The following is a 19842-nucleotide window of genomic DNA, read 5'->3' as shown; positions in this document are numbered from 1 at the left end:
AAGCTACTTATAAGCATAAGATAGGCCAAACAGGTTTTGAAAAAAGCTCTTATAATGAAAAGCTTTTTTTTATAATGAAGAAAAAAGTTGAAAATTAAAAGCTCCTAGGAGGAGCTTTTTTTAAGCTCTTATCTGTTTTCTTTGAATTGTGTGTTTTTTTTTTAAAATAAAGAGTTATAAAGATAAAGAAAGATAAATTTCTTGAAATATGTGTTTTTAATTAACTTTTAAGTTAAAACTTTTATGTGATTACCAAACAGCTTTTAGTTTCTTTTTTTAAACTCTTTTTTTTTAGCTTTAACTTATAAGTAGCTTCTAGCTTAAAAAGAAGAGGATCCAAACAGACATAAGTGTTGGTATCTTTTGTGTAAGGGAATTTTTTTTTTCTGTTTTGCTATATTCATGACTACAGTTCTCTCAGTGTATTGTTTAAACATAAACGTTCGTTATAGAGCTATATATTTTCTCATACATGAATATTGGTCTTGGAATAACCTTCATATTTCTGCAAAAATGGATGTTAGCATCACTAATTTACTATGCATGCCATTATGTTTACTGTCTCTGTTATAGTCTGTTAGTTTGGATTTTCTTATGTCAAAATTTCACACGTGTGAAAATTAATTTAATGTCCATTTTTCTCTTCATTGTCGTTAGGTGCAATTTTTCTCTTAATGCTAGAATACAACATTAAAGTGGCCATTTGGTTCATTACATCTTTGCGGCCCCACATTACGTTTCTTTCTGTGGAACATTGCTTCCTTTATTTAATATTCATATGCCTTCTTATTTGTTTGTACAAACAGATTAACGTGGGATCTCCCTGGTTTAAAATGAACATAAAAAAGTACACTAAACTGATAAATATTATGATAATAATAATCTACAAAGAAATTTCCATGTCATGCCATTCATACAAAAAAACAAGCATACATAGGGAAATCATTTTTTAAGAACCGGGCACAAACTTGGTGGCATAGACCCAAGCATTATTAGCCACAGGGTTATCAAGGTGATCCAAAAGGTTCTCAAGTGGTCCTTTTCCAGTGACAATGGCTTGAACAAAGAAACCAAACATGGAGAACATAGCCAACCTTCCATTCTTGATCTCCTTAACCTTGAGCTCAGCAAAAGTGACAGGGTCATCAGCAAGACCAAGAGGGTCAAAGTATTGACCACCAGGGTAGAGGTCATTACCCTCTCCTACACCAGGAAGGCCATTGATTCTGAATCCTTCAACAAGACCCATCAGAACAACTTGGAATCCTAGCACTGCTAGAATGCTTTGTGCATGAACAAGGTTTGGGTTCCCCAAATAGTCAAGGCCACCTTCTGAGAATATCTGAGCTCCAGCTTTGAACCAAACTGGTTCTTTGAAGTCCACTCTAACCCACTTTTCAAGCACTTCAGGGGTTATGCACCCTAGTGCTCCAAGCATAGCCCAACGTCCATGAATCACCTTTTTTCATATATATAACCAATTTAGTACATATATCTCACTATATAGATTGCATAAATGAAAAAAAAAAATTATTTGTCCTTTATTGGTTTTGTTTTAAAACAAATGAAACAAGCCCACAAAGAAAGAGGATTCTTACTGCAAAAGAGCAATTGAAGTTCAGGCTTTCTAGTGATTTTTCTAGCACAGGCTTGTATTAAGACTATTTTTGCTTACAAGTAAAATCAAATACAACTTTCTGTATTGTGTCAGCAGAGGCAAATATATGTTTTTATGATAAAGAAGCTAGATGAAAGATTCTTTGTGCATACAAGAAACCTCATGCAATACCAATGAACTTTTTCACCTTGATCAGATATCTCGAGTTTTGAGTCGTGATAATAGAAAAAAATTGATATTGGAGAGCCACTCCAATATGAATACAACATTGCTAGAACCAGATTAAACTGGTTTGCATATCAGAAAAAGAAACCTTATGCAATTTGGCCTTTTGAATAATTGAAATCTTTGGTGTTGAAAAAAGAAAAGAAAAGGAATTTAAGCATAAAAAACTGACCTCAAGAGCTCTATTCTTGGCAAATGCTTCAGGGTCAGCAGACAAACCAGCAGTGTCCCATCCATAATCACCTGGGAATTCTCCAGTTAAGTATGAAGGGGTTTGAGCTGAAAAGGGTCCCAAGTATTTCACTCTGTCTGGTCCATACCACAACTCATTTCCCTGCAAATGCATGAACACAAACCCTTTACATAAGCCACACAACACAACCATAAAAAAACTTGAGGTAAAGAATTGAGAAAAACTTGTGAAAGTACCATGGTGTATTTCCCAGCTCCCAAACAGACAACATCTCTAAGAGGGTTGGCATTGGTTCCCCTACTTTGACCAAGGAAAGGGGTTGTTTTAAGAACAGTGCCAGTGCTTGCTGTGGCTGCCATTAATGTTGATGCCATGGCTTCCAAGTACTTTAGTTGAAACTCTCAAACCTTAATTCACTTAAATAGAAGACAATAATAAGAAGGGTGAGTGTCTTACATCATTTGTAGGGAAAGAAAATCAGAAACATTGGTGGTTAGGAACACAAGAGTGGCAAGTTTGTGGTGGTGACAGTGTTGTTTAAATCAACCAATGAGAAGGGTTTAATGGATTTCTAGTATCTCCAATTCATATATTTCTATCCAAATGTTATCTTTTTTGCCCAACATAATTTCTTGTCTTATTTGTCTATGCAATGTGGCATAGCACAATAATTTCTTGTCTTATTTGTGTATGCAATATGGCATAGCACACAAATGCAGGGTGAAATAACTATCATGGGAGATATTTAAAAACATTAAAATGCGGTGAGCGTGGATCGAACACGCGACCTTCAGATCTTCAGTCTGACGCTCTCCCAACTGAGCTATCCCCGCTAGATGATTCTTCATATCTAGTAATGAAATACTTTGGGGGCGTTTGGTTGAGGAAGTTTTTTATGAATGATAGGGAAATGATATTCATAGGAAAATGGTAGGAAATAATAGGAAAGTGAGTTTGGTAGGAAAATATAAAAAAAAGTTGTTTGGTAGGAAAAAATTTAACTGGGAAAATTAGATAACTTTTATAAAGTCTATGTTTGGTTGTAGGTAAAATATAGATGGGAAAAAAAAAACAACCAACAAAATCCCAAATAGCCATGCCAATGGGGGGAATACCACATCTAAAGTGGGAATATTTGTCCATCAATTTTGATCCAAATAGCCATGCAAATGGGATACCTAGTAAACTCATTTAGGTGGGCAAATTTGAAAGCTTGTCAACCAAACATGGGCACCCAATTTCCCCACTTCACATTTCCCTATTATTCTTCTCAAAAACCTTCAACCAAACACCCCCTACAGAAAATACGGGGCAACTTTTTTATTTGTTGGACCTTGGTATATGTATTTTTTAAGCTTAATTTTAGATTTTGTAGGTACCACTAAATTATTCTAAATGTTGGAATTTATTTTTAGGAACAACGGAAATCCACTTACTCTTTTATTTGATAGTAAAAATATAAAAAGTAAATTACTTTACAATAGACAGACATAGTTACTCTATTTTTCTAGTTTCGTGTACCGAAAAAAATAAAAAAAAATTGAGCAAACGGATCATTTTAGTATCTTAAAAAAAATGTCATTAACATAAATTTAGTAATCCATCAAATTAAAAAATTTATTAATTTAATTATTATTTATGAAAAGTGACGTCTGTTCTGCCTCAGGCAGATATGTCTAACCGTAAGTTAGGTTGTTGATATTGGATCTAGTGCTTTATCTCTAGATACATATAAATTAGGTATCTTTGGGGCAGCAAATCACTATACACTTGTACGACGGCCTTAGCCAGAGGGAGTGTGTGTGCTATGTGGTTGCATAAATTAGGATTAGTAAAAGATCAGTCATACTTATGGTATTTAGCTCCCATTTATAGTACTTACCTTTAGGCTTGTGTCATTTGGGCTTTCTATGGATGTGGGTCTCACTCAGGTCTATAACAACGTCAATATAGTTTCTTTTTTTTCTTTTTAAAAAGTATCAGAATAAAATTAAAAAACAATTGAATTCGAGACAAAATTGATATAATTCTAGACATGAAAGTTATGTTTTTCCCTATCCTTGATTGATAAAAACTTTGGGGAGTGATACCTTTTATTAGGGCGAAGAGTCCATGATTATTATATCTAGGAAGTGGATAGAATCCAGAATAAGTTATATAGGAACAATGACCAATGTGTCACTGTTCATTAACTTTTTTATCCAAATATCACGCGAACAGTTAAATTTACCAGACTGTCACGCCTTGAAGTTTGTTACCACTGATAGCGAACTTGGTAGTCAATAATTTCTTGACACATGACACACTTTCGCAGGAAAAACTGACTGTCACATGTTCAAGTTCGCTACCACTGATAGCGAACTTGGTAGCCAATGATTTCGTGACACATGGTACATTGTCACAGAAAAAGTTGACTGAACGAAGTTTGCTACCAGGGATAGCGAACTTCGTGTCCTACGTGGCACAATCTTGTTGTCCGATCAAAATTAATGTACCAATCACAATCAAAAAAGAAAACGAAAAAAATAACTATTTAATTAATGTACTAATCACAATTAATGTACCAATCACCAATCACAATTAATGTATCAATCACCGATCACGATTAATTTTGATCACAATTAATGTACAAATCACGAATCACAATTAATGTATCAATCATAATTAATTTTGATTGGTACATTAACTGTGATTGGTGATTGGTACATTAATTGTTTGTGATACCATTGTTACAAATTCAAACGATGTTTGTGAGAGATAAAATATGTCAAATAAGGTGTTATTGAGTAAATCTCGAAAATTTATATGAAATAGAATAAAAAATATCCGATTTGGATATCCGAATCAAAAGTTATGGCCCTCCGAAGTGATTGGTGATTGATATATTAATTGCGATTGGTACAATCAAAAGTTATTTCCATTGGTACATTAATTGTGATTGGTACGTGATTGATGATTGCTACATTAATTTTGATTGGTACATTAATTAAATAGCCATTTTCCTTCATTTTTTTTAATTGTGATTGGTACATTAATTCTGATAAGGCAACGAGATTGTGCCACGTAGCATCTAGTTCGCTTGGACCTTTAGCGAACTTGGTGCATGTCAGACACGTGGCACACCTAGTTTGCTGCATGTAGCAGCGAACTTCTCCAATATGTCAGCATTTATTGCAACGTAGTTCGCTACTAGGACTAGCGAACTTCTCCAATATGTCAGCATTTATTGCAACGTAGTTCGCTACTAGGACTAGCGAACTTGTTGTCCACTAGAAATGTGCCACAACAGCAAATCAAGTTCGCTGGGCACTATAGCGAACTTGCCCGCGTGACATATTGGGAAATAATACTGTTCGCGTGACATTCAGGTAAAAAAGTCAATGAACAATGGCATTTTGGTCACTGTTTCAAGTTATATATATATATTTTTGGAAGGGTTATATTTACAAACTTTTTGCTTACAAACTACATTATGTACTATCGGAAGTACACTAGGTTATACTATGTACTTTTGGGAGTACATAGTATAATTTACAAAAATTTGTAAAATTTTTTGTAAACGGATCCTTCCCTGTATTTTTGTTGAAGATAACTTATATATTATAAGGGGAATGATATTGTAACAACCAAGTTGTGTTACTATCAAGTTACTACCAATTAATCTCATCGTTAGATCAATTATGTTGATCCAACGGTTATATTTATTTCCATATTTGTATGGTCATGATTTTTAAAATTTAAAATTTTATATTTATTTCTATCTTTGTATGGTTATGATTTCTCATATTTAATGCTTTCACTTTGTATGGTTATGATTTCTATCTTTGTATGGTTATATTTATTTCTATATTTGGATTAACATAATCGATCTAACGGTAAAAATGATTGGTAGTAACATGATATTAACACAATTTGATTGTTAAAATATCATTCCCCATATTATAAAGTGAAGACATTCCACTCTTGATGATCTACGTGAATTTTTCTCAATAAGATTTCAGTTATAAAATGGGAATAAGAAGAAAAGGTCCTGGGGAGGGGGCTGAACCTTTAGCCATCACTGCTCCCCCGCACTCCGGATTAGTCCCATAGCCGGCTCAAAGAGTCGAAGCTCGTGGGGATACCGGAGGGAGCCAACTCGTCTCGAAGAGATAATTAGGGTTGGGTAACTCTAAAAGAAAGAAAGAAGAAAAGGTCCTATTCCTCACGTGCATAATATTTGAAATTATTAAAGAAGATTTCAAATATGTCTTTTGAACATCAAGCAATTTATAGTTTTTTTTAAATATTTTAAATATTTAAATTCTAATATGGATCCAATTAATTTTATCATGAATATGATCCCATGCATCCCACGAATCAAACACTAATTATTAGATTTAAATCCTCTCTAATGAGAGAAAAATAAATGAATCATGAAATATTTATATATTTATCTTTATAATAGAACTTTCTATTACTATTTAAAAGTCAGAGAGAATTCATATCCGAATTATTGAGTGCCACTATTAATTTAAAAAATATTTTCCAGAAATCAACTCCAAAAGGGAGAATGCATATGGATACATAGATAAGCAAAGGAAAAAAAAATAAATTATTTTAAAAATAAATGCGCACATCCATCCTATCTTCATAGGCCAACCATGTTTTCTTATAAATTTTAGTAAAGTCATTTCTTACAAATTAGTATTTTCTCGACTATGGGTTTCAACTATTTTTTAGAGTTTAATTTTAATAAACTGCAAGTGTAAAATAATTTTACGGTTTTATTAATAGTGTATTTGAAAATATACTGGGAGTTAATAGATTGCATATTATTTAATGGGTTTGACCATACAAAATACGAGTAGGATACTGGGACAATCAAGTCATGTTATAACGATGTGACTACCAGTCAATCTCACCTTTAAATTGACTTTTTGATCGAACGATTCTGATTTAATGGTTATATACCCCCTCAGTTCACCTTCTCTCTCCCCCTTTCTCTCTATCATACTCTCTCTATTACCGGTCATACTCTCCACCGTCGCCGCCGCCCATAGCCGCCGTCGCGCGGACGCCCCTCCACCTCCGCCGTCACGCCGCCTCACTCCACCGCCGCTGTCGCGCCTCCCCCTCTAATCCACCGCCGCCGTTAAAATAAGGTATAAGACATACGCTCTGTTTTGTAAATGCGAAACTTTAATTTCCAGTTCTTGTGTGTGCTGAAAATTTAGGTGCTTATACAGATCCAGTTTAATTTCCAGTTCTTCACATAAACTTTAATTTCCGCCGCCGCAGGGTTTATGAGTGCTGAAAATTTTCATTTATCGTTATTAGGTGCTTATGCAGATCTTTCCTTTTTTGCTTTCTTTGTTCATATTCAATTAAAGACTTGGCACGACAATCGAAAATTGATTTCAAATGGTTAAGAAGAATTGGTGTGGGTTGGTTCCAATTGTATACAGTATAGTATATAAAAGATGCATCGAATATGGTCTAGGGGTATATTGAATACATATAGCTATTACACTTTATAACCTTTTGACCAAATAAAGGATTGTATAAATCGGATACTTATTTCTTACTGATTCTATTGCATATTAAATTATTAATCCTGTTATGTTGTTGCTTCTTTGATACATTTGTTCTATACAATATAGATGCTTTGATTTGGATGAACTTTTACTGGTTTTTAGATAGTCAAATAAAAATGAGTTTTCCTATATTACAGTTTATTATGTAAAAGGCACCAAATCAAAAGTGACAATTATGAGAGAAGGATAGGGGTGAGGGTCTGAGGGCATCCTTATAAGTAGTTACCTTTCGGTCACAAAGCCACACCTTGATTTCCTTATGTTAGATTTTAGTCTTGTAACTGTTTGACAGTCGGGAAGTGTATAAATTTCCAGTGTGGAAATTTATTCAATGTCATTTGGTTTGTGAGATTGCAGAATCTATGTCATATTGTTTAAAAATCGAGATTAGTCTATTTCTCAAGTGGATTACTTGTTGTGTTTGTTAGCTTCTTATCCGATAGTAGTTCTCTTGTAACTATTATTGTTAGTTAAGTGATAGTCATTTGCCTTTGTGTCTTGCTTGATGTGCCAAGGATCTGGACTTAATATATCCTTGAACTTTGAGTAAGTTGTTCTTGCATAAATGTGTGCTTTGTGATGTAGCTTATCATTTTCATCAATCTTCTCTTAAAAAGGTTAAGAAAAATGGGAGATAAAAAAAAACTACTCCCATTAAATCCCGGAATAAAAATGGGAGATAAAAAGGAAATCCTTGCATCCTTGTTCCTTGTATATTTACAAAGAGTTGGATTGGTCTGTATGAGATTGTGCTGATTGAAAAGATTTTTAAATGCAATACAAAAATGTGGAGAATTACACTATTTGACGACAACCATAATCATGGTCTTGTGACTCCAAAGAGTGTTCGTTATCTCAGATCACACAAAAAAATGTCTAATGCTGCAAGATCGTTGGTTGAACACTTTAGTGATGCAAGCTTGCCCACAGGAAAAGTGGCTACCATCTTCAAAGGCGATGAGTTATCATTTGACAGTCGAGATTGTTATAACCATCTAACAAGTGTGAGGAGAAGAATATATAACGCAGGAGATGCACAAGCTGTGTTAAACTATTGTGCTAAACAACAATCATTGAATCCAAATTTCTTTTATTCCATTAAATGTGACGATGAAGATCGCATGGAAAGCTTTTTTTGGATTGATGCAAGGTCCAGGAAAGCTTATGAGCTTTTTGGTGATGTCATCACATTTGACACGACATATAGAACTAATAAGTATTTAATGCTATTTGGACCTTTTGTTGGTGTAAATAATCATTTACAGTCAATCTTGTTCGGATGTGCTTTATTGAAAGACGAAACAAAAGATACTTTTATTTGGCTATTTAAGGAATGGCTTCGAGGAATGAATGAGAAACATCCGGGCGCCATAATTACTGATCAGGTATAATCATTTTAAGTACATATTTTAAATTGTTTCATTTATTAATTATTGTATTCTTACATATGTCATTGAATTTATAGGACATGTCAATTACCAATGCAGTATCCAAAGTTTTCCCAAACAGCAAGCAATGATTTTGTATGTGGCACATCACAAAAAAGTTTCCAGAAAAATTGTCTCATGTCTATCAGAGCGATTTCAATAACTGTATCCATACAAAAAAGAGCACTCAAGATTTTGAAGACAAATGGCAACGTATTCTTGATAACTATGGTCTTCATGAGAATGAGTGGTTGCAGTCACTTTATTCAATTAAAGCGTCTTGGGTACCAATCTTTAACAGATCCATTTTCTTTGCTGGTATGAATACCACTCAGCGTAGTGAAAGCATCAATTCATTCTTTGATGGTTTTGTTACATCTGGCACAACCTTAAAGGAATTTGTAGAAAAATATAATCAAGAAGTAGATGCTCGTTATGATTCATTCAAAAAACAAGACTTTGAATCTAGGCACAAAGAAAGGCGTTTAACATTGAATATGCCATTGGAAGAGCATGCAGCTAAGGTTTACACGCGTGCATTTTTCACAAAGTTCAGTGATGTGCTTTCTCATAATTTTCGTCTCTCTTAGGAGAAAATTGGAGATGATGGTGAGTGGGTTACCTATCGAGTTTTTAATAGGAAAGAGAAGGATTATTCTGCAACTGTGAAGATGAAGTTGGAAAATAAAGAAGCAAGATGTTCTTGTCAGTATTTTGAGTTCATGGGAATCCCATGTGAGCATATTATTTCTATTTTTTTGGTTGAAAATGTTGAGCAGATCCCTGAACATATGATTTTGCGACGCTGGAGCAAGGAAGGAAATGATATAATTAGTACAAATAAATACATTTGTAATTTTGATGGTGAAGGACTCCTTCGCGGCTTTGAAATACGCTCTAGAGTTTCAAAACTTATTGAGCTTGCAGATAGGTCCAATGAAGCAACTAGATTCGCTTGTAATGGTCTTGATTCTCTCACTGAATCTTTAGAAAAATTTCCAAGACCTGATGAGAGTATTGGTCTTGAGGATTTTGATTCACATTACTTGAGTTCTCAAGCTGAAGAGTCATCTATGATGAGATTGAATGATCCTAACATTTCACAAACGAAAGGTCGAAAAAGGGAGTCACACAATATCTCACAGGGACGTAGAATTCATAGTGGAATTGAAGAAGCATCAAAGAATACTAATATTTGTGGAAATTGCAAGAAACGAGGACATAATAAGCGTACATGTAGAGAGAAAAATTTACATTGACTTTAGTTGTTTTATTTTTTATTTTGGGTTACATGACATTTTACATGATTATCATTTAATTTATTATTTCTTTTAGTTGCTATAAGACATATTGTATCATTGATATAAATATTTTTGTAATTTGGTTTATTCTTGTATTGAGTTTTTTATATTAGTGGCCATGTTTCTTTTTAATAATGCCAATTCACTTTCAAAAATATTGCAAGGAGAAAAAGACGCAATTTTCAATACAATGAAACAATGTGTACAATATAAATTTTTATATCAGCATCCTTTTCAACCGAATTAGATAAACCTTGGTTTACAGGATACAAATGTGCCTCAAAAAATACAAAAATAGCTTCTTATAAACAACAATCATAAAATACAAAAGTAAATTACATTATAATTATCAATAACCACAGTGCTTGTTCCATTTATCAAACTTCTCTTTTTTTACATGAATATAATGAAACAGATTCACACAAAAATAAGGGAGAATCTGATCAGGAGTCTTGTAAAGCTTCTATTTTATTAATCATGATGAACTAAAAAAAACCACCATAAAAATACATAATATCTTCACACCCCCTCACTATTTTAAAGACTCCTTTACATGTTTGGTTGAAAACAGCAAGCAAATACAAAATTGTTTGACCACAATGTAAAAAAAACAGAGAGATTCCATTGACCCCAAGTGGATATTATCTTGATTCACACCCCCTCATCATAGCATGTATCGAGCACACCAACCATCGTCTAAGGGTCCCATTGTCTTGGTAACTTTGCACCATTACTCATTGATTGCTTGAACTGACTTGTGTTGGGGACCAAATGACATTTGTATTTTCCATCAACTAGCCATGAAGAACATATTGGCTCCAATCTGGGTCAGCTTCAGCAACCTTGTTAGAATAATGAAGTTGAAAGCCATCAAAGGCTTCACATATAACAAGCATTGTTAGAATAATGAAATGACTGCACAAGAAAACATAGTAATTTTATTGATCAAAAGGCCTAAATAAGGGTGTTGTTATTAACATTGTTGTGGGAGATATAATTGGAATTTGCCTTTTAGGTTTTCTGTTCTCTTACTGAACATCAAATTGTCTGCAAACAAATGTACCTCACTTTACCTGCATAGCATGTCTATGAAGTTGTATACTGTGCAATGGAATAAGTCCTTCCTTATAACGTGAGAAAACAATCAAAGATCCCTTGGCAACCATTTTGAAAAAGCAACTGAAGTGAATCATCTTCTATCAAACTCTGTGCTGCTGAAGGATGGCTTGCTAGTGCTTTCATAATATGCACAACACTTCCCTCTACCTGCATAAGCAAAATAATTTCAAATGCAAATTAACCAAGCGCACAAACTTATCCAAATTATTTTCTTGAAACCAAGTCATGTTTTTTACTTTCTATGCTCTATGGAAAGGGTTTGGACTGAGGGAATTTAGAGCTTATGTGACAAGAACAATCAGAATTAAAGTCTCCAATTAGAAGTTAATATATTCAATTTATCAAAGACCTGTCAACCTTAAGGTTGTCATAAACAAGAGAAAAAAATTATTTCAACAAAATTGGGTGTCATCCAGACATGGTATATATATCATGGAGAGAAAAAAACCTCAAGCCGGCGGTCTTGCCCATCAAAGAACTGCATGACTATATATATTTCTCTTGAAAATAGCACATAAAAATAGCATGAAAATTAGGAACTGCATATGTCATTTAAACACACCCAAAAGGAAGAAGTCCATCTTCACAAACACACCCAAAGATATTTTTACATAGTTAAAGCATCTGAATATTCTGACCAATTTTTCAGTCAGTTATAAACATGCATTACACAGCTGACTTTACAAACAGACAAGGAAAAGCTGCCACATAGTAGGCCATGTCTGCTGCAGTTCATGAAGTGCAAATTAATGAATACAAATTTATTCATATCCATTCCAACAGATACACAGAGACAGCCAATGGTTGCATAGAAACCATCATTTCTGACTTACCCAGGAAATCCTCATCAAATTTGGCAGAGAAAATTCAGCTGTACGGTGACATTATTACCAGAATGGTTGTAAGAATTAAAGGAATTGTAACTGTATTCACAAAACTCAGATACACAAAACTTTGAAAAATCCAACGGCTGCTAGTACATAATTCCACTTTCCTCAATCTCATAATGTTACAGCATTTTACAATAATGTAAAATCTAAGGTTGTGTTCGCATTTAGAAGAGCAGAACAAAAGGCTGACAAAATAGAGCGTAATGATTCTATACCTTATTTTAACGGCGGCAGTGGAGTGAGGCAGCGCGACGACGGAGGTGGAGTGGGCGGCGACGACGGTAGATAGTATGATGAGAGAGAAGGGAAGATAGAGTGTGATGAGAGAGAAAGGGAGAGAGAAGGGGAAGTGAGGGTGTATATAAGCATTAAATCAGGATCGTTGGATCAAAAACCTAATTTAACAGTGAAATTGACTGGTAGTCACATGGTTGTAACATGACTTGGTTATCACAATATCCTATCCCTATAAAAATAGCCATATTATAACTAAAAATTTACACTGACTTAATGTTTTGTGATCGGTTCGATTTTCATAATGAGTGAAATTATTCTGTATGTTCCTAACTTCCTATAATAATAGTTGAAATTTTGTTAACCTTACGGGAAATGATATACTTACCATAAAAAAAGTTTGTCATATTTACAACCAACCTAATCATCATTGATTTCCGTCAATCTGACGGTTATAATTTGTTGGAAATTATTTGATCATATTTATTAATAATTATGAATTCATAATAACTTATAACCGTCAGATTGACGAAAATCAATGGTGATTAGATTGGTTGTAAAGGTGATAAACTTTTTTGGTGGTAAGTATATCCTGCTCCTTATTAAACTTTACAAACTTTTTGAAACCTTAAATAAATGAAGAAGGTTATACTCATAAACTATTTTTGTTTACAACCATATCTTAACTGTTGATTTCCGTCAATCAACGGTTTCATTTATTGTGAATTAATAATTAATTAATGAGTTTGATTTGTGAAAATAATAATTGTTGATTGACAAAAATCAACAATTAAAGATATGATTGTGAGAGGTTGTAAACGAAAATAGTAAGTATAACCTTTCTCTAAATAAGTTATAGGATCTATATTACCGATATTAAATAATTCTCGATACTTAATAGTAATCCCCGGTAGTTTAAGAAAGTTAATGACCATTAGCGAATATAGACCCATTTAAATATTTCTAAAAATATAAAAAAAAAACTATATTAAAAATATTTAAATTATAAAACTATTTTTAAAAAAATTAGTAAAATTATAAGCTATTACACGATAATTTATCTTATTATCAGTTCCCTCGAACATTTTGAATGGAACCCCAACGGCTTTTTGACCCTTTTACCTCTTATTAATTAAAAAATAACCATTTTGCCCTCCTCCCAAAACTATACATCAATTTACCCATATTTAATCGATTACACCAATTATTTAGTCGATTACACCAAAACTATTGATTTAATCGATTACATTAATCGATTAAACCAGTTAAAAATCCATATTCAAGCTTCGTCTTTTATTCCAACCCAGAAAGGAACGTAACATCCTTAAAACACTTACAACATCGAATTCACTTCCCAGCAACCTCTTCGTTCGGTCTCAACTTTTGCAAGTGTCTTTTTTTTTATCATTATTTTCTATAATGTGTTTCGATTTGAAGCCAACTTGTACTGTTTCACTATTCATATATAAACCCCATGAATGCTTTCTCTATTCACTGTGAATTGCTGCAAGAGGATGTATGTAGCCTTTCGACATCTGCAAGCTTAAGCCAGGGTTCATGCTGCTGCAGCCACTGGGTTGCTTTGCCATACTGAATTTGGCTAAAATTGAGGCCCTAAATTCTTGCTGATGTTGTATTTTGAAAACTTATTGGAACTGTAGAAACCATCAGCAGTAACTCTAGTTACAAAATAAAATTTGATGCTCATTTACCGCAAAAGATTTTCTATTTTCTACAAAAAAAATCACGAGGTGAGTCAAGGTGAATTGCTTGCAAAACACAAACACTTTGTACCTTAGCGACAATGCACGTGATATTCAAAGACAAAAATTATATATATATATATATATATATATATATATATATATATATTAAATTAAGAAATTATTAGTTTCTGAAGCCATAGCTCGCCTATCAAAAGCAACTTTGTACATCTGCTCTCAAGAGTGCTAGAGACTCAGAAGTGTGATTAGACATTAGGTATTACAATAATTGAGATGAGAGAATGGAATTATCGAGATGAATAGAGAAAGCATTCATGGGGTTTATATATGAATAGTGAAACATTACAAGTTGGTTCACATCGAAACACATTGCAGAAAATAAAAAGTTGAGATCGAACGGAGAGCGTTGCTGGGAAGTGAATTCGATGTTGTAAGTGTTTTAAGGATGTTACGTTCCTTTGTTGGAATAAAAGACGAAGCTTGAATATGGATTTTTAACTGGTTTAATCGATTAATGTAATCGATTAAATCAATAGTTTTGGTGTAATCGACTAAATAATTGGTGTAATCGATTAAATAGGGGTAAATTGATGTATAGTTTTGGAAGGAGGGCAAAATGGTTATTTTTTAATTAATAAAGGGTAAAAAGGTCAAAAAGCCGAACCCCAACGGTCAAATATTTCGAACCATCCAAAACGAACGATCCCCACCGTACACTAAACTCCCTCCTATCATCCAACGGCGTTTAACCTCAACAGCGAACAAGTCAAATCCGAAACAGAAACCACATACGTCGTCGTTTTGCAGCCGCTTCTCCTTCCCTCAACGTCACGCGCCATGTTATCCCATTTCCATTGAAGAGTGTTGTTCTCTGGGGTTCGTTAAAATTCGCATCAAGCAAGATTCTGGTTCAGACTCGGAGCGTTTTCGCAGTTCCTCTTGAGAATCATGGAAGCTTCTAAGAAGAACGAGATTGTGATCAAGAAGGCCAAAGATCACTGGGCTTTTCTGGTAATAATTTCTTTCACTTCTTGTAGGTTTCGTTTCCATCGATTCCATATTTTTCATTTTTAGGGTTTTGGTTATGCACTTTCTTGAGATTGGGGATTTTTGCTGCGTTTCTTGATAATTGTTCTGAACATTGATCTCTCATGTTCTAATAATGCTGAAATATGTGTGAAACTGATAGGGAAACCAGTTCAAGTTTTGTGGAGCGTAGAAGATTTTAGATTTGGAATTCGATAATCATGTTAGTTCGTGGTTGTCGTCCTCATCATCATTGTTGTTATTATTATTGTTAGCATTATTATTATTCATTTAAGGGATGCTATGCTAGATTCATTATTATTCATTTTAGGCAGGCTATGCTAGATTCATGATGTGTATTTAGTTACTGTGTTTGTTACTGTTTAGGGTCAATGTACTGGTGTCTTGTGTTAGTTCTGCTGCGGTAGTCAAAGTCGTATATTGATTTAGGTTTTTTGTTTTTGTGTGTGTGTGTGTGTGTGTTGCTACTGCATGACATACAGGAAGATATTGAAGCACCTATGTGGGCAGATTTGACTCTTGAAGCTAAATTTGGTGGTGGAGACATGTGAGTTTTTCAATTGGATTCCGCATTCCATTTTCTTTTGATCAAATTATGTTTTTTTATTAATTTTTTATTTTTATTTTATTTTTTAATTTTATGTTGCAGAAGGGATGATGACTGGTTCAACATAAGCCACCCGTAAGGATCCTTTTGGAATTTTTTTTCGGGTTTTCTATGTTGGGCTTGGGATTTTTGTAAATGGTTGAGTGCAACATTGCTATCAAATCATTTTCAGGTTCCACCAGTGGTCTGCTCGCCAGTTAAAATGTAAATTTTCTCATCCTGGCGAGGAGATACTGACATCAGGAGTTGATTCGCAAGTACTGGCTTCGCCAGAGCTTCCTTCTTCAGTCTCGAGATCGAGAGGCAAGCACTACAACAGCAAGACGTGGGAAGGTATTAATCTGAATACTTTGTTAGACAAACAGCAGGGTTTAAGTAGGAGATGCTTCCAACCGGGTTCCAGCTTTGGTCAGGAAGTGAAACCCAAATCAAAATCAAATGTTAGCAGGCCAAAAGGATTGTTGAGTGCAAAGTTAGGATTGGCTTTTGAACATAATGCCAGAGGAAAAGCTAAGTCCATTGAACAGAAGGGTTTAAGTAGGAGATGCTTCCAACCGGGTTCCAGCTTTGGTCAGGAAGTGAAACCCAAATCAAAATCAAATGTTAGCAAGCCAAAAAGATTATTGAGTGCAAAGTTAGGATTGGCTTTTGAACATAATGCCAGAGGAAAAGCTAAGTCCATTGCCAGTTGCAGCAATCCAGTGAGTAGTTCAAGTTCTGTGGATAACAAGACAGGTGAAAGCACTACAGGAAGCACGGTTACATCTGAAAACATTCTGCAACAGCAGAAATATAGGGAGGTATCTAGCCAACCATGTGGTCAGAAGAGAAGAAGCTCATCAGTTAGGAGTGTTAGTCTTGGGAAAAGTTGTCTTACAACAGAGGCTTCAAGAGTTCAGCGACAGCAGAAATATATGGAGGTGTCTAGTCAATCATGTGATCAGAAAAGTAGAAGTTCGTCACCTAGTAGTGTTAGTCTTAGGAAAAGTTATATTACAGGAAAAGCCTCAAAAGTGGAAATTGGTGGCGATAGCATGCAATCTAGGGGTCGTAAATCATCTTCCGGGAAGTCTAGTGTTGGGTCATCATGTTCAAACCCCGGTTATGAAGTTAAGTTTTTATCAAAGAAACTAAGAGAGAAAATCACAGATGAGAAAGATGTGGTCAAAATGAATCTTGCAGATAAGAACAGGTGCAAGCCTAGTAACATATCCAAGACATCTACCATTTCGGTTGAGGGAGCAAAATCTGGTAACAGAAAGGGCAGTAGCATCAATTTTGCAAAGCCAGCATACCATGGAACTGTAAAGTCATTGGTGAGAAGCCGCACTGTCCTTAAGTCACGTGTCTTTTTATTATGTGATTTGAAAATTCTTATCTTTAGTCATTCTGACTGACTTCTAAATGGAGCAACTATGACCTGTCCTACATGAAACACAGATTAATTGAATATTGAGAATTGCTTTAACTGAATGAATCATCAAATGCATCACTACATCTGCCTAATCAGACTTATTTTTCAGGCTCTTCCTTTTTATTAAGTGACAGTTCCCTTGTTAGTTATCACAATATTTTCCTTCCTAGCTATGCTGAATTTTTTTAATAAATTCTGTATTACTATTTAGAAATTATATGATTGTTATCAAGATTGCTGGGTTTACATTTTTGCAGGTCCAGTATCAGTCTCTATGTTCAACTTTTAAATCAGGCACAGATTAATTGAATATTGAGAATTGTTTTAACCGAATGATTATCAAATGCATTACTATATCTGCCTTATCAGACTTAATTTTTTTGGGTTCTTTCCTTTATTGACAGTTCTCTTGATAGTTATCACAAAATTTCTTTCCTTGCTACTTGTCAAATTTTTTATAGTTTTTGTTTTACTATTTACAAATTAAAAGATATATGTTATCAAGAATGCTGGATTTACATTTTTGCATGTCCAATATCAGTCTATACGTTCAAGGGCTTTGTTACCAATCAAAGTCAACAAAGAAAACTCGTGTGCTGGTGCTAAGGAGAAACTAGGAACTAGCAAGGTTAATAGTTTGACCGTCAAGGGAAAAGAGAATGCTACAACGAATGTGACAAGGAATCAGAAATGCATTGATAGAGGTGCTCCTGCTGCGGGTATGTTAAAAAATTATAAAACCACAGAACGCAAGCGTCTACAGAAGGGTGACACAGCAGGATCAGCTGCTTTGACAATACTGGTATTGTAGTCAATTGATTTGGTTCACTATTCTTTTGTGGTGGTTTTTTTTTTTTTTTTTTTTAATAAAAGAATCTAATTTTCAGACTTCTGTCAGAGTTCTAATATATCATGCATTATGAACTCTATTGAAATTAGAGAAAATAAAAGAAATTTCTTTATTTAGATGCATGTTGTCTTCCATTTTCTCATCATTATGTGTACAATATCCTTTTGTTAAATGACATTGTCAAAGACCTATTCTCCTAAAAAGTTAATTGGTTAAGTGAAAACTCATGAATGACTTTTCAGATATTACATGCAAGTGTATTGTTAATGTTTCTTCGTGAAGATTCACCAATTTATTTGTTTATATATTTATTTATTGGTTCATTCATTTTTCTTAAGAGATGATATTTTATAATTATTCCAACGCGCTTCTTGATCCTGCCAATGTAATATTTAGAATTGCACTACGGTTTTGGTTACTTGGTTATAAAATGCTCTTTTCCTTTCTCTCCTTTTTCGTTTTTGTTTGAAGTGCTCTTTGGCTAACCTTCCGAGTCTATGCAAATTCATTATTGCAGGGAAAAGACACCGATCAACGTGAAGAAAGAATCCAACTAATCTAGCCAGAAGGATTTACCTACTAAGGGTGTAGAGCTGCATGCTCACTTTATTTTTTCTTCCTTCTCTTCTCGGGTGATAAAAAATTAGGGAAAGAACTACCCCATTTCAAAATCTGGCCATGTCACATGCCTCAGTGAGAGGCCTTATAGTGGTTTATGCTAACTCTTGTATATGTATATAGTGTGTGTGAGTCTAGTATCCCATCCTGCAATTTTATTGATCAATTTAGGTTGCTGTTTCTGGAGGAATGGGTCAGGAGTTCATGGAGATTAGATATTAAATATGACACAATTTATTAGTAAAATTTTAAAATCTCAAGCTTTGAAAAAGTCTATGTAGAAAATAGGTCCCAGACCACTTTTATAAGGCCTGATTTACAAGTTTACAGGTTGACTTATATGGAATTATTTATTTTAATTAAATTAAAATAACATAATTATTTAAATAATTTTAATTAATAAAATAGTAGTATTTTTTTTTTTTTTTTTAATTCTTGAAGACTTAATAGATTGAAATAGGTTAATAGATTACCTCAGATTCAAAATATTTTATATAAATTTAATCCATCTACGTTAAAGCCTAACCTAACCGATGATTTGCACTCTAATTGCTCCCGATGGAAATGCCAACCTTTGGTACATCCGATGTATAATAGAAAATTCCCTATTGAAGACCTTCTCGTGGGTTTTTAATCATTACCCTATGAAGCAATTCACGTGCTCCTATCTATCATACATAATAAATTATTATTTATACATGGAAAGTGATGCTTGTGTTGATAAACTAATTACCAAAACCCTCTCAACACCCGTGCAAGCTATTTGGATTAATCTTGAAACTATTTCCTTTTTCCAAATGGTCGAGATAAGTTCACCTTGGAGTTTGAGGATAAAGTCTGCACTAATATCATTCATTACGAATGACATGAATGTATTCAGTGTATTGTTTCTATATATAATTGGTTGTCACAAATGACGAAAATCAATTGAAAATGCCCCCATTGAGGTAGAAGAGGGAAATCGAAAATGCCCCGATGAAATAGAAGAGGGATCTCCGG

General features: G+C 34.0%; 4 protein-coding genes, 1 long non-coding RNA gene and 1 other non-coding gene across 9 annotated transcripts; 3 read left to right on the top strand and 3 right to left on the bottom strand.

The window, feature by feature from the left end:
* Positions 1-784: 784 nt before the first annotated feature.
* On the bottom strand, positions 785-2502 carry LOC133310317 (chlorophyll a-b binding protein 13, chloroplastic). 2 transcript variants are annotated; one of them, XM_061511234.1, is made up of 3 exons: positions 2303-2502; positions 2016-2177; positions 785-1459 (listed from the first exon to the last, which is right to left on the bottom strand). In XM_061511234.1, exons 1-3 carry the CDS (start codon positions 2408-2410, stop codon positions 950-952), a joined length of 780 nt encoding a protein of 259 aa, XP_061367218.1. In that variant the 5' UTR covers positions 2411-2502; the 3' UTR covers positions 785-949. The 2 variants fall into 2 exon arrangements, with proteins under 2 accessions (XP_061367218.1, XP_061367217.1); XM_061511233.1 differs by having other exon boundaries at positions 794-1459; positions 2273-2500.
* Positions 2503-2796: 294 nt separating this feature from the next.
* Positions 2797-2869, bottom strand: TRNAF-GAA (transfer RNA phenylalanine (anticodon GAA)). The gene has a single exon. It is a non-coding gene; the product is annotated as a tRNA-Phe (tRNA).
* A 4161-nt stretch (positions 2870-7030) lies between these two features.
* LOC133310312 (protein FAR1-RELATED SEQUENCE 5-like) lies at positions 7031-10380 on the top strand. Of its 3 annotated transcripts, XM_061511226.1 has the most exons (3): positions 7031-7180; positions 8472-8997; positions 9100-10380. In XM_061511226.1, the coding sequence occupies exons 2-3, from the start codon at positions 8485-8487 to the stop codon at positions 9361-9363; spliced, it is 777 nt and encodes a 258-aa protein (XP_061367210.1). In that variant the 5' UTR covers positions 7031-7180; positions 8472-8484; the 3' UTR covers positions 9364-10380. The 3 variants fall into 3 exon arrangements, with proteins under 3 accessions (XP_061367210.1, XP_061367209.1, XP_061367211.1); XM_061511225.1 differs by having other exon boundaries at positions 7031-8997; XM_061511227.1 differs by having other exon boundaries at positions 7031-8997; positions 9078-10380.
* Positions 9537-10298, top strand: LOC133310300 (protein FAR1-RELATED SEQUENCE 9-like). The gene is made up of 2 exons (XM_061511208.1): positions 9537-9563; positions 9630-10298. Exons 1-2 carry the CDS (start codon positions 9537-9539, stop codon positions 10296-10298), a joined length of 696 nt encoding a protein of 231 aa, XP_061367192.1.
* A 397-nt stretch (positions 10381-10777) lies between the features above and the next one.
* On the bottom strand, positions 10778-12661 carry LOC133310297 (uncharacterized). The gene is made up of 3 exons (XR_009751440.1): positions 12565-12661; positions 11414-11606; positions 10778-11163 (listed from the first exon to the last, which is right to left on the bottom strand). It is a non-coding gene; the product is annotated as an uncharacterized LOC133310297 (long non-coding RNA).
* A 2594-nt stretch (positions 12662-15255) lies between these two features.
* LOC133310299 (uncharacterized) lies at positions 15256-18186 on the top strand. Its single transcript, XM_061511207.1, has 5 exons — positions 15256-15318; positions 15837-15901; positions 16004-16036; positions 16134-17277; positions 17917-18186. Exons 1-5 carry the CDS (start codon positions 15256-15258, stop codon positions 18184-18186), a joined length of 1575 nt encoding a protein of 524 aa, XP_061367191.1.
* Positions 18187-19842: the final 1656 nt, after the last annotated feature.

This window comes from Gastrolobium bilobum, unplaced genomic scaffold, assembly GCF_033153095.1.
Source record: "Gastrolobium bilobum isolate Gb01-03AN ecotype WA unplaced genomic scaffold, APGP_CSIRO_Gbil_v1 utg1505, whole genome shotgun sequence".
NCBI classification, from domain to species: domain Eukaryota; kingdom Viridiplantae; phylum Streptophyta; class Magnoliopsida; order Fabales; family Fabaceae; genus Gastrolobium; species Gastrolobium bilobum.
The sequence above is the reverse complement of the archived record's forward strand: the minus strand, read 5'-3'. Positions and strand labels throughout refer to the sequence as shown.